At 39.6% G+C, this 13,627-nt stretch overlaps 1 protein-coding gene across 5 annotated transcripts; it reads right to left on the minus strand.

Annotated features, from left to right (window-relative positions):
* Window positions 1-1,426: 1,426 nt before the first annotated feature.
* Window positions 1,427-10,549, minus strand: LOC122886147. 5 transcript variants are annotated; one of them, XR_006380271.1, is made up of 7 exons: window positions 10,393-10,549; window positions 9,980-10,297; window positions 9,782-9,872; window positions 4,475-4,647; window positions 4,278-4,368; window positions 2,084-2,153; window positions 1,427-1,982 (listed from the first exon to the last, which is right to left on the minus strand). XR_006380271.1 is itself a non-coding variant. In XM_044218139.1 (6 exons), exons 1-6 carry the CDS (start codon window positions 10,499-10,501, stop codon window positions 1,945-1,947), a joined length of 717 nt encoding a protein of 238 aa, XP_044074074.1. In that variant the 5' UTR covers window positions 10,502-10,544; the 3' UTR covers window positions 1,427-1,944. The 5 variants fall into 5 exon arrangements, 2 of the variants coding, with proteins under 2 accessions (XP_044074074.1, XP_044074075.1); XR_006380270.1 differs by having other exon boundaries at window positions 4,278-4,647; window positions 10,393-10,548; XM_044218139.1 differs by lacking the exon at window positions 4,475-4,647 and having other exon boundaries at window positions 10,393-10,544.
* Between the last annotated feature and the right edge of the window lie 3,078 nt (window positions 10,550-13,627).

Consider the following 13,627-nt stretch of genomic DNA (forward strand, 5'->3'; position numbering starts at 1 on the left):
AAATCACCATACGGGATCAGCACAGTGTCCAAAAAGAATTAAGGAAGTAAAAAGTGAATAAGATCAGAAAAGGCATCGTCGTACGCTGCAGCTGCTAAGAGACAGGAGAGGAATGGTGAAATGGTGGCAGTGCAAATGGAAAAACATTGTGTGAATTGTAGAAATGATTAAATCTATCTTTTTTTCAATACATTTTGACTTTCGGACTGTACAACGCTCTGGAGTTATTGGAAATGTTTGGATCACATAGAGACTGTTCAGCCTTGATGTTGTGCTCTGGCATCCGTCAGCTGTGCCGGTGTGTCGGTGACACGGCGCTACCAGTTTAAAAATACATGTGAAGTTCGCGGACGTATTTTTTAAAACAAGATTGAGCTAGCTTTTGTGTTTTAGATGTGTGGTATTTATTCAGTTTGCGAAATCCCACGATCTCTAGAAAGCATTAGCTCAAGTTGGCTGGCTGACTCAACAGGGACTGGAAATCGTCTCTGTTGCTAGGTCGTTACTAAGGGCCGGCCTACTTGCTGGAGTAGTAAACCAGGTTTCATTAGGCTACATAGTGTAGTCTACTGACGGGACTGATTGTTTTCTATTGGGCTATTATTGTAGCAGAACTATTTACAAATGTGCGTGTAGAGTTTGTAACTGTATTTCAATTCGTGTGTGCGTAATCAGATTTGCAAACGTGTAAAAAAAAAAAAAGATCTCTAAATCTGTAGTCCTATTCAGATTTGCAAGTGTACTGAGATTTGTAAATGTGTAGACAAATCTTTAAATATGTACAGAGATCTGTGAAAGTCTCAGTTACGGCTCAGTCTTTTTACACGAGACTTTTCTACACTTGAGCTGTGTAAATGCATGTGGTGGTTTGTCTGAGTGCCTCAGTAGCTATACAGCCTACATACCACCAGTCGGCGGTAGCACCCCACATTGCTGGGCTGGGTAATGGTATTTCAATGTTCAACTGCAGGAATACCACTGAACCCTTCTTTAGCCACATAGTGTGACCATACTGCTGGGAGTGCTGTCAGAGCATGTTGAATACTCTTTGATGCTTATAAGAAGCATAACAACCAGGTCTTGTTGCTCAGTGAATTACATGTGCATTTCCGCAGAGGAGTCAACAGCTTCTACTTTGGAATAGTTAACTGTTTTGATCACAAGACACTTTGACACTATTACAAGAGCCAAATCTGTTACCTTTCATTTACAAAATGGCCTCTCTCTCTGCAGGGATCCTCAACATGTATCCCCTGGTGGCATATAGCCTAACCCTAATGCTGAAGACCTTCACTGTGAAGTGTAGATACTGTTTTGTCTGGCAGCATAATTAGACTACAAATCTTATGTGTCTCGTATCCACTAAGTAAAACAGTGTAACAACACACACTCACAGATGTCCTCCACTGCAATAACTGTACTTGACTGTAGATTCTGAAATGTAATTTAATTTTGATTGAAAAGGCCCCCTGTAATTCCCTCACAGAACCCTAGGGAGCACAGACCCCTGATTGAAGCCTTTTGAGTTGAGTTAACTTTATTTCCATTACAACAAACATTGTTTGGAACTTGCCTTGCTGAGTTCAAAGTGCAGGACAGACAGGAAAACATTCAACACAGCACACTTATAATAAAACCATCATATACATAAGAGCATATAAAAATACACAGAGCATTATAAATATAAAAGATGAGCTAAAAAATCTGTTAAAGTGAAGGCACTGGTTTTAATGTATTAATGTTAGATAAGCCAAAGGCATCAGTGACCCAGTTGTCCTCTCTCCGATTTACTTCCTATGAAACACCTGCATTGACATTGAAAAATGTAATACCCATCACATTTGAATCCTCTTGTACACTCTGTTCACGTCTCTTGTTTAACTTTAGAGACCATAGATTGAATTGACCCTCTCCATGTACTGACTCCTCTGCTGGTTATTTGTCCTACTGTCTGTGCCACCCTGCGGTTGACGGAAGACCACCTATAGAGATAGAGAGGGAAAATAAAGTCCAATGCTTCCTCCGAGAATGAAAGAAATGCAGAGAAACGTGATGGAGTCAAATATGACAAAGTTCTTCTGACCTCTCCTTCTGACTGAAGATGAAACTGGTCCTGGACTGGGTTCTGGTTTGGTGTCCTGGTCCTGAGTTTTCTGCAGAGATAAAGACCAATAATGACACCCCACTATATAGCACTTTCCAGGTGTTTCAGGTGCTTTATTGTAAGAGACTGAGTTCACAAATGGGACAGCAGAGAAGAAACCCAAATAAACTGTTCAGCAGTTTAACACATAAAACATACACTGTAAGTCTTGCTATGACAATAGGCTACAATTTATTCTCAAACTGTTGTGGAAGGAGATCCTTTACTAAAGTATCAATACAGCAATGTTTAAATACTCCATTGCAAGTAAAAGTACTTCATTCAAAATGTTTAAGTAAAAGTACAGAAGTATTATCAGCAAAATGTAGTTAAAGTGTCAAAAGTAAAAGTATTTATTCTTGAAATTAGCCCCTAAGCGTGGTAAAATATTATATACAGTATGACATTATTAAATTGCACAAAACACAAAGAGGCTGCTGTTACAGGTGTCACTGTGTATCATAACATACTGTACTGGCAAATTGTCCAAAGGCAAATGATGTTCTTTTCAAAGTGAATTTACCTTTGTGGAGACATTCTGGTCAGTCTTTATTTTTGCAACACAAAGATCCACAGAAGTTTTGTAATGTGCAGTGACTGACTCCTGTAAACTTTGTAAACTACTTTTTTTGTTTGTTTAAAAATTTTTTTTTTACTGTAGCGATTACAGTTATAGGGTTGCTTTTACTAACCTTTGGTTATGATTACTTATGACAATAATGCTTTTGCTGGGACTAGACTAGGCATAGCTTTATGCGTCCAAACGTATGCATGTAGCTACGGTGTAGTATAAGCTCTGTAGTAACCAGGGCCATAGCCAGGATTTTTGGTCAAAAATAAGGTACCCAGAATGTTTTGATTTTCTTTTTTGTTCAATTGTTTTCATATTATATGTGGAATTATGTTGTGTGTAAATTTAATTTCCCTGCATTAAGGGCTAAATGTTGTTTCAAAGCCTTCCACACTGCCAGGGATAAAAATGATGGTGGAGAACTCCTGATAATTACAGGGCTGGGTGTCAAACCTCAAACCTCAATCCTTGAGCACCGGTCAAAATCTTATTCGTGGGTATCAAAAATCAGTGTTGAATGTTTTCTCAGATTTTAGGCTTTTTGATGTATTCTTTGATTATATATTTCCAGATTTATTTGAGGAAGCAATTCTAACTTTAGAGTATATTTTATGAAGGCAAAGCTTTCATTCAACACTGATGCATTGAGCAGTTTTGATTTCTTTAAATCAAAAGGTCAAAACATGTTTATATTCCCTAAAATCAGGTATTGTATAGGTACTTATATCCATACTCAGTCCTTGTTCTTTTCTAATTTATAATTTTTTGGCCAAAAAGTAGTCTGATATAAGTTTGTGTTTAAACGTACTTCAATCAGCCTGTAAAATAACAATTGTGTATATTTTTAATCCTATCAAGTAAACTTCCCCATGTTCCCCCAAATACCAAGAAAAACTACAAAGAACATGAGCTCAGTGTCCTATGATAGCTACGACCCTGACTTTATTTGCATGCACATCTCTTTGTGCATTTCCTCCCAACTTTGCACCCTCCATTGTGCACAAAAATACATCAAACAAAGGAAATAGCAAACAACATTTCAAGGTCAGTAAAATACCTGTAGCTGTTTATACTAGTTTCTGTGCTACCATAACAATAGAGCCATAAAGGCTGGATTTACCTACCTTACACCTTTTACGATTTCTGCGTCAAACTAATAAAATGCAGATAGATGAAACTTGGTTTGTGGTGCTCACAGCATTGGACAAACATTTAAAATATTCAACAGCGAGTAGTATTTTCACAAACATACATGTTTGAATACAGCTACAACAGAGCTGAAGAGAAGAGAGAGAACAGACAGCTGGCGAGATAGTCCCAATGAAAACTGTGGAAAATTCTGGCTGATAGATCTGTTGGGGTGGTGTACAGGTGAGTCAGAAATGATCATTTGTTTGTAACTTGGGTAAAGTGACACTTCATCTGACACAAAATCTGTGATTGAGCTCTACCCTCAAATCAAACTTAGCTCCCAGTACTGACCACTGCTCTGCACCAGAGCAGAGAAGAATTAAATTAATTTGTACATATTTACAACTCTGTAAGCTAAAAGGTATTACTCACCTGCAGAGACAGACAGCTGGAGTGAAGCCACATAGAAGCAATCCAATTACAGGTGTGAGCATGTATAGAAAATACCACGATTGACTGATTTCTGCATAAAATCAGATGTGAATTAATTTAAGTAGCATGCATTTGGAGCTTTGAAATGCACTACGTCCGGTGTAGAGATGATTAGCCCTGCTTTGTGCTCTGCCTACCTTCAGGTTTCTCAGACACCGTTAAATTCCACTCAGTAGTCGCTAGACCACGTTTACCAGCCACATTACATACATAGAGTCCTGCGTCATCATGCTGAGCATTAAAAATATTCAGCTTTGGTCTCCCCTGGAGACCAGTACATCCCTGTGGTCAACTGGATGAGTCCCTAACACTGAAGGAAACAATGAATTAATATAAAATGAAATCTGTAATTAAATGTAGAGAAAAACATGCATCACAAACACAAATCTCCACTGTACCTGCAAAGACTTGGTACATAAGTAATAGAATGGAGAGCAGAGCTGCTTGGTTTAGGCTGAACATGATGACATGAAGACAGAAAAAGTCAGACTGGAACTTCACCATCAAGTTTTAAATGTATTTGTGGAGGAGGAGCAGAGAAAAGGAAGCGGTTAGCTGCTGTTTGGCTGCTCAAAACTAAGGTACTGTATGTGCCATACCATTTGTGGAACATACAGTTAAGTCATGTGAGAGTCCAATATACAATAATTGAATTCAAATTAGAATCTTGAGGATTCATAAAAATGATTTCATTAGTAATCATTTGATGAACTGAAATATGAAATGCACAAACATGTGCAATGTTCAACTGCAGGAAACCCACTTCTGCATAGTGCTGAACCCTTCTTTAGCCACATAGTGTGACCATACTGCTGGGAGTGCTGTCAGAGCATGTTAAATACTCTTTGATGCTTATAAGAAGCATAACAACCAGGTCTTGTTGCTCAGTGAATTACATGTGCATTTCCGCAGAGGAGTCAACAGCTTCTACTTTGGAATAGTTCACTGTTTTGATCACAAGACACTTTGACACTATTACAAGAGCCAAATCTGTTACCTTTCATTTACAAAATGGCCTCTCTCTCTGCAGGGATCCTCAACATGTATCCCCTGGTGGCATATAGCCTAACCCTAATGCTGAAGACCTTCACTGTGAAGTGTAGCTACTGTTTTGTCTGGCAGCATAATTAGACTACAAATCTTATGTGTCTCGTATCCACTAAGCAAAACAGCATAACAACACACACTCACAGATGTTCTCCACTGCAATAAGTGACAATAAAACTGTACTTGACTGTAGATTCTGAAATGTAATATATTTTGATTGAAAAGGCCCCCTGTAATTCCCTCACAGACCCCTGATTGAAGCCTTTGAAGTTGAGTTAACTTTATTTCCATTACAACAAACATTGTTAGGAACTTGCCTTGCTGAGTTCAAAGTGCAGGACAGACAGGAAAATATTCAACACAGCATTTTTGGTCACGAGTCCTGCATCCACCAATGCCAAAAATAAGGTACCCAAAATGTTTTGAGTATTTAGATTAATCTTTTTGTCTTTTTTGTTCAATTATATTCATATTTTATGTTTAAGTATGTTGTGTGTACGTTTTATTTCCCAGCATTAAGGTCCAGTTTCAAGGACCCCCTCTCTGGGAAATGTGTTGCTATTAAATTTTTTTAATGCTATTTTTCAATTGACAAAACAATCTTACAACAAGATCAATTTATTAGTTGTTGTCAAGCTTTAATTGAATGCTTAAAGCAAGAATATGTAACTTGAAATAACACCTTTTTCTTCTTGGAAATGAAAAGTCAAATTCATAAGCAATTTAACATATTTTCTCTGTTTAATACACTCAAGGTAGCTACAGCCTTACATGCTGTGGTATGACCAGTAGCTTATTGTGGCTAATGTGTTATTTTAGAAAACTTTGGATAAATCTTTGTGTTTAAAATATTCCCAAGTCAGTTCACTGACTCTATAACTCTGCTTTACTTGTGCTAGGACGGTGTAGTCCCTCATTCGTCCAGGAGTGTTCTATCGTAGAAAAGGTTTCAGTCGTAGTCATCTGGACACTGTTTTCAGAATCAAGACGTTTCGGCTCCCATCCGGAAGTCATTCTCAATTGTGAAAAAATTGGATGGGAACTGGAAATTTAAGCTAATCTGAGTTACATAAGCCCTGCCCTCAGGAGGGAATCTGCCTGAGTATCTGTTAATAGCTAGTTTCACCTGAAACTGACCTAATAGTTTCAAGTGCCGAAGACGCCACGTCCCAGTGGCTCCAAGGACTACAGACCGGTGGCACTGACCTCCCACATAATGAAGACCCTGGAGAGACTAGTGCTGGAACAGCTGCGGCCCATGGTCAGACCCCTCCTGGATCCCCTTCAGTTCGCCTACCAGCCCCGACTGGGAGTTGAGGACGCCATCATCTACCTGCTTAACCGCATCCACACCCACCTGGACAGGCCGGCAAGCACGGTGAGGATCATGTTTTTTGACTTCTCCAGTGCTTTTAACACCATCCGGCCTGCCCTGCTGGGAGAGAAGCTGGCAGCGATGCAGGTGGACGCCCCTTGTGTCCTGGATTGTGGACTACCTGACTGGCAGACCACAGCATGTGCGGCTGCAGCACTGTGTGTCAGACAGCGTGGTCAGCAACACTGGGGCCCCTCAGGGGACTGTCCTCTCTCCCTTCCTCTTCACCATCTACACCACAGACTTCAGCTACCACACAGAGTCCTGCCACCTTCAGAAGTTTTCTGATGACTCTGCTGTGGTGGGATGTGTCAGCGGTGGTGATGAGACGGAGTACAGGGCTGTGGTGGGTAACTTTGTTTCATGGTGCGAGCAGAACCATCTGCAGCTCAATGCGACAAAGTCAAAGGAGCTGATTGTGGATCTACGGAGGGCCAAGGCACCAGTGACCCCGGTTTCCATCCAGGGGTCAGTGTGGACATTGTGGAGGACTACAAGTACCTGGGAGTACACTTGGATAATAAACTGGACTGGACCAAGAACACTCAGGCTGTTTACAGGAAGGGCCAGAGCCGCCTCTATTTTCTGAGGAGGCTGAGGTCCTTCAACATCTGCCGGACAATGCTGAAGATGTTCTATGAGTCTGTGGTGGCCAGTGCTATCCTGTATGCTGTTGCATGCTGGGGCAGCAGGTTAAAGGTAGCGGACGCAAACAGACTGAACAAACTGATCCGTAAGGCCAGTAACATTGTGGGGTGGAGCTGGACTCTCTGGCGGTGGTGTCAGAGAGGAGGATGCTGGCCAAACTACACGCCATCTTGGACAGTGTCTCCCACCCGCTCCATGACGTGCTGGCTAAACAAAGGAGCACCTTCAGCGGAAGACTCATCCCACCAAAGAGCACCACAGAGCGCCACAGGAAGTCATTCCTGCCTGTGGCCATCAAACTATTTAACTCCTCCTCTAAGGATTAGTCTGTTTGACCCTAGGTCACTAAACTGGACATTGAGCATTACATCTTAATAATAATTGTGCAATATTCTGTTTACTACTCAAGTGCAATATTAGTTTTCCCTTGTTAGTTTTTCTTATTACTGTTACGGATATACCTCAATTACTCTCGACAGTACATGCACCTCCGCTTTTACTATTATTTATTACATAATTAGTGACATTGTATTTATACTGTACTTCACCATCTACCAGTAAACCCACTTGGTACTCGACACTTAGTTTATCTTATACTTATACCAACATGTTACTTAATTTATTTCTGACCTGTTTATAGTGTATAATATCGTTTTCTCCTGTGTGCACTGACGTAAAGAAGAGCTACTGGAACAAAGAGTTTCCCTACGGGGATCAATAAAGTATTTCTGATTCTGATTCTGATTCTGAAGATGGCCCAGTGATCAGTAATCAGGCCTATTGTTCTCTGGCTGCATCTACTTCATCACTGTTAAGTGCCTGATTAGCATGTGATAGGCGTGACCAAGGTGATAATACACTCTGATAGACTTTGGGCAGATTAAATCTCAGACCACCATTTCTGTTCAAAGAGGGGTTCTCTTTCTTCACAAAAACGGCTTCCTTGACACCCTGTTCAAACCAACTCTTCTCTCTACTAAGAATCTTCACCTCGCTGTCTTCAAATGTGTGGTTTGTAGCTTTTAAATGCAAATGCACGGCGCTCTGTAATCCTGAGTTAGCGTGTCGTCTGTGCTGATAAAGTCTTTTGTGAAGTGGCTGCTACAAAGGATCTTTAGACAGCACGATGTTCCTGTCTTCTTTAAACCAGGCAACACTTTAAGACAGAAACTCGTTCACCCTAAGGACAAGTTACCCACACAAAAACAGAGCAATGTTGTCTACTCCATTCAGTGCAGTGAGGAAAACTGCAAAGAACGGTACATAGGCGAAACCAAACAGCCACTTCACAAAAGACTTTATCAGCACAGACGACACGCTAACTCAGGATTACAGAGCGCCGTGCATTTGCATTTAAAAGCTACAAACCACACATTTGAAGACAGCGAGGTGAAGATTCTTAGTAGAGAGAAGAGTTGGTTTGAACGGGGTGTCAAGGAAGCCATTTTTGTGAAGAAAGAGAACCCCTCTTTGAACAGAAATGGTGGTCTGAGATTTAATCTGCCCAAAGTCTATCAGAGTGTATTATCACCTTGGTCACGCCTATCACATGCTAATCAGGCACTTAACAGTGATGAAGTAGATGCAGCCAGAGAACAATAGGCCTGATTACTGATCACTGGGCCATCTTGAAACTATTAGGTCAGTTTCAGGTGAAACTAGCTATTAACAGATACTCAGGCAGATTCCCTCCTGAGGGCAGGGCTTATGTAACTCAGATTAGTTTAAATTTCCAGTTCCCGTCCAATTTTTTCACAATTGAGAATGACTTCCGGATGGGAGCCGAAACGTCTTGATTCTGAAAACAGTGTCCAGATGACTACGAATGAAACCTTTTCTACGTTACTTGTGCTACTACATTTTAAAATTTAACATCATCTCGTAATTGTAACTTGTGGCAACAGTGGCGTGAACAAGTGAACATCTTCAATTCCATGACAACTGGGCAGCTGGGTCCCGAGCTGCATAACAGCTACTGAGTTGTCCTTGTGCTGAGATTGTGGTGTTAACTGCTGTTTCCAAGGTCAAGAGTTAACTTTCAATCTTAATTAAATCAGTGCTTTGAGCACCACAAAGGACATTCCATTTATCACTGTTCTTATTTGGGTGGAGGCAAAATTGCAGATATTTTAACACCTGGACATATAAAACCAAGTTTAACTGCATGGCAAGACACCACTAGGGGTGAGTTAGAAATGATCATCTGTTTGTAACTTGGGTAAAGTGACACTTCATCTGACACAATATCTGTGATTGAGCTCTATACTCAAATCAGCCTTTTCCCAGTACTGACCACTGCTCTGCACCAGAGCAGAGATGAATTAAATTAATTTGTACATATTTACAACTCTGAAAGCTAAAAGATATTACTCACCTGCAGAGGCAGACAGCTGGAGTGAAGCCACATAGAAGAAATCCAATTGCAGGTGTGAGTATGTATAGAAAATACCACCTTTGACTGATTTCTGTATAAAAATCAGATGTGAATTAATTTAAGTAGCAAGCAGTTGGAGCTTTGAAATGCACTAAGTCTGGTGTAGAGATGATTAGCCCTGCTTTGTGCTCTGCCTACCTTCAGGTTTCTCAGACACCGTTAAATTCCACTCAGTAGTCGCTAGACCACGTTTACCAGTCACATTACATACATAGAGTCCTGCGTCATCATGCTGAACACTAAAAATATTCAGCTTTGAAGGTAAGTTTAGGTCTATTCTCAGTCTGTGAGAGGTGAAATTTGAAAAAGTCTGATTGTGTAAGATTGAATAAGTAAAAACAAATCTGCCTTTGGTCCAGCTGATTTGCGTTGTATTTGCATTGGATATGTTGCAAGTGAACATGACGGAGTCTCCCCTGGAGACCAGTACATCCCTGTGGTCAAATGGATGAGTCCCTAACATTGAAGGAAACAATCAATCAATATAAAAATGAAATCTGTAATTAAATGTAGAGAAAAACATGCATCCCAAACACAAATCTCCACTGTACCTGCAAAGACTTGGTATGTAAGTAATAGTTGAATGAAGAGCAGAGCTGCTTGGTTTAGGCTGAACATGATGACATGAAGACAGAAAAAGTCAGACTGGAACTTCACCATCAAGTTTTAAATGTATTTGTGGTGGAGGAGCAGAGAAAAGGAAGTGGTTAGCTGCTGTTTGGCTGCTCAAGACTAAGATATGTATCACACCTTTCTTGGAACAAACAGTTACGTCACGTGGGAGTCATATAATTGTTCAGTTCAACTTGGAATATTGAGAATTGAAGCTTGCTCCTTGAAAATAAACTGCAATAATTATTGCATTAGTAGTCCCATTTCATTTTAGTCATGTAATAAACTGAAATATTAAATCCACGTAAATGTGCAATCTTCAACTGCATGAAAACCTCTTCAGCATTGTGCTCAACACACTTTACCCACATAGTGTGACCATAGATTTACACTGTTGAGTGAGTTTTCACAGTTTGCCTAGCATGTTGAGTACTTCATGATTATCTGATGTTGCTCAATATATATTATAAATTATAAATAAAGCTTGTGCACTGACTTGAACTCTCTTGGCAATGTCTTCAAGGGTAGCCCGACATATAGATTACCCACGGTAAAGCTCCGCAGGTGATTTTAAACATTTTGGCTGATTAGACCTCTTCACAGGACTGTGTGGGTGTGAAAGACTGCTTGATTGACAACTCCCTGACTCTCCTGTTAGTTGTGTTGCACCTGTTATGGTGGGACTGTGGATTCTTTTAAGAGCAACCTGAGCAGAGATATAATCAGCAACTATAACTGAAAACACCTATGTGGTAGTGCAGGGCCTTAATGATCATAATGATCAACTGTAAGTACCCTAATTTAACCATCTTTGTGTTCCTAACATTCACAGATTTTCCAACTGCCATATTATGCACTCTGTAATTAACATTACATGTACATTTCCCTAGAATAGTCAACCAGTCCTACTTTGGAATCGTTCACTGTTATGATCACAAAAACACCTTAACACTATTACAAGAATCAAATCCATTTCCAAAATGGCCTCTCTCTCTACAACATGTATCTCCAGGTGGCATATAAATACTGCATACTTACATTATAAAGAAATGATAACTGTCTCATTTATACTGTCATTGTTTAAGCTTTATGTGGCAACATAATCAGATTATAAATCTTATGTTACCACTGAGTAAAACAGCAGATAAATATACTCTCCCAGATCGTCCATCAGAATATTTGAAAATGAAACTGCACTTCAATTTTTCACAATTCTTCCCTTCTTCTTTTCAGTCCTGGATTTGAGAATGTCCACCTACACTACTCAGGTCTGTCTAGAAGCTCACTGGTGATCTCACGACTTGTTACCTGCTGAAGTCAACCGTCCAGATAAGGTCAGAACAACTCCTGCCCATTAAACATTTCATCAGTGTGTTTTCATAGTTATTTACATTCAGTTTAGTAAACTGACGTCACTGAATGTGAATTATTTCTTTTGAAGTCAGATATCTCTGTGCTTTACAAATAATATATTTTTACTCCTACATAATAAAAACGTACCTTCTCCATAGTGACCTTATTGCAAATGATACATGAAAAACAGTACAGTGACATTTTTTGTTATTGTTATTATTTGATCACAATCATGTATCATTTTACCCTTGTAAATAGTAAATTGTATTATTGCATGAATGCATTAATTACTTATTTTAATTTGTATGTACTTTGTCAGATTCAGCAAAATTTATTCATAAACGTGTCATCAACCTACATCCTGGTTTCGTTTTAGAACTTGCTTGAGTAATACTGTATATACAAACAATTTTTACATTTATGGGCTATAATAATTATAATTTTGAGCTCCTTGATGACAATTATTTCAGAAAGTAGTTACAGATCTGTGCAGTAAATCTAAATATTGAACCGAACTTTAAAGCAACATGCCATTAAAATACAAAGTATAAATATAAAACAGAACATCTATCAAAAATGACATCCTCTTATTAATGGGCTATGCTCAATAATGTGATAAACAAAGCATCCTCGTCTCGACTATGAGGGGAGAAATTTCTGTTCTTTTTTTTTTTGCCAATGCACCAGGTGCTGGAACTAGCTAAGAAATGGCAGATGAAACGAAGGAGATCCCATTAGGATTCATCTGCTTAACAAATAAGAAAATATGTAGATGAGTGGCAGTAGGCTGAGGCTGAGCTGACATACAAAAATACCTATGTCCATGTAGACATCCACCACCCCCACACACAGAAAGCCTTTGCCATTATACAAGATGACTCTCATTTCCTTTGTTTCTGCCCACACATACACACTGAGGGGCCACAGGCTCAACGGTAAAAAAAACCCAGCAAACATGTGACACATGATTAACAATACACTTCAAACAGATACATAACTTATAGGATTTGTTCAGCCTCTGAATAGATCACAGATATGTCACAAACATGTCACCCTGCTCTCAGGCTTTTATCAGGTTTGGCCTTCTATTCAGAATGTCATTTTGATTTGTAAGCATAAGCGTCTGTCATTATGCTCTGCCAGGAAGTGCTATATATAGCATAAAAAAGGCCAGGCTGTGCATTTTCCAGGCTTTTCAAAGCAGAGTTGATTATGTATGGGAAGCAGCGGTGGAGGTGGATAAACAGTAAAAGCTGAGAAGGCTTTAAACCAGTGAATGGTGAGGAAATGGTTTAATTGAACTGTGCACCAGCAGGGGCTGCTGTGATCACCTTTTTCCTACTTCCTACTACCCCTCACAACAGCAAAGCAGAAGGTCAGCATATGCAAAGAAAGTGTGTGTGCGTGATTGCATTTTGGTAGCTGGAGGTATAATGATTTTTCCATTGCTGAAGCAGTATAGAGTTCTGTCAAACAGGCAATAAAGTCAGTTAATGCAGCTTTAGTGTTCCTTGTAGTTCCACAAAGGCTGGTAGGTGCCCTGCTACCAATTTACACTTTATTAACACTTTATGATACAACCCACGTTTTTTAGTTTGTTGTATTTCAGTGTGTATTTTGTGTTTTTTATTGTCTATTGTGGCTATATTGTGACCGGACATAAAAGCTGGTCAGGGTTCTCCTCTATAACAGCTATATCTGTACTGAAGGATTTAGCTGGCTCAGGAGTTTTTCACCAATATGGGGTGTCGGGTCAGGACAAGGGGATTTGACTTGGATTTATAAAACTTAACTGAAGGGTTTAAGGCATCAGGTACATAG

This window comes from Siniperca chuatsi, linkage group LG12 (assembly GCF_020085105.1).
Source record: "Siniperca chuatsi isolate FFG_IHB_CAS linkage group LG12, ASM2008510v1, whole genome shotgun sequence".
Taxonomy (NCBI): Eukaryota; Metazoa; Chordata; class Actinopteri; order Centrarchiformes; family Sinipercidae; genus Siniperca; species Siniperca chuatsi.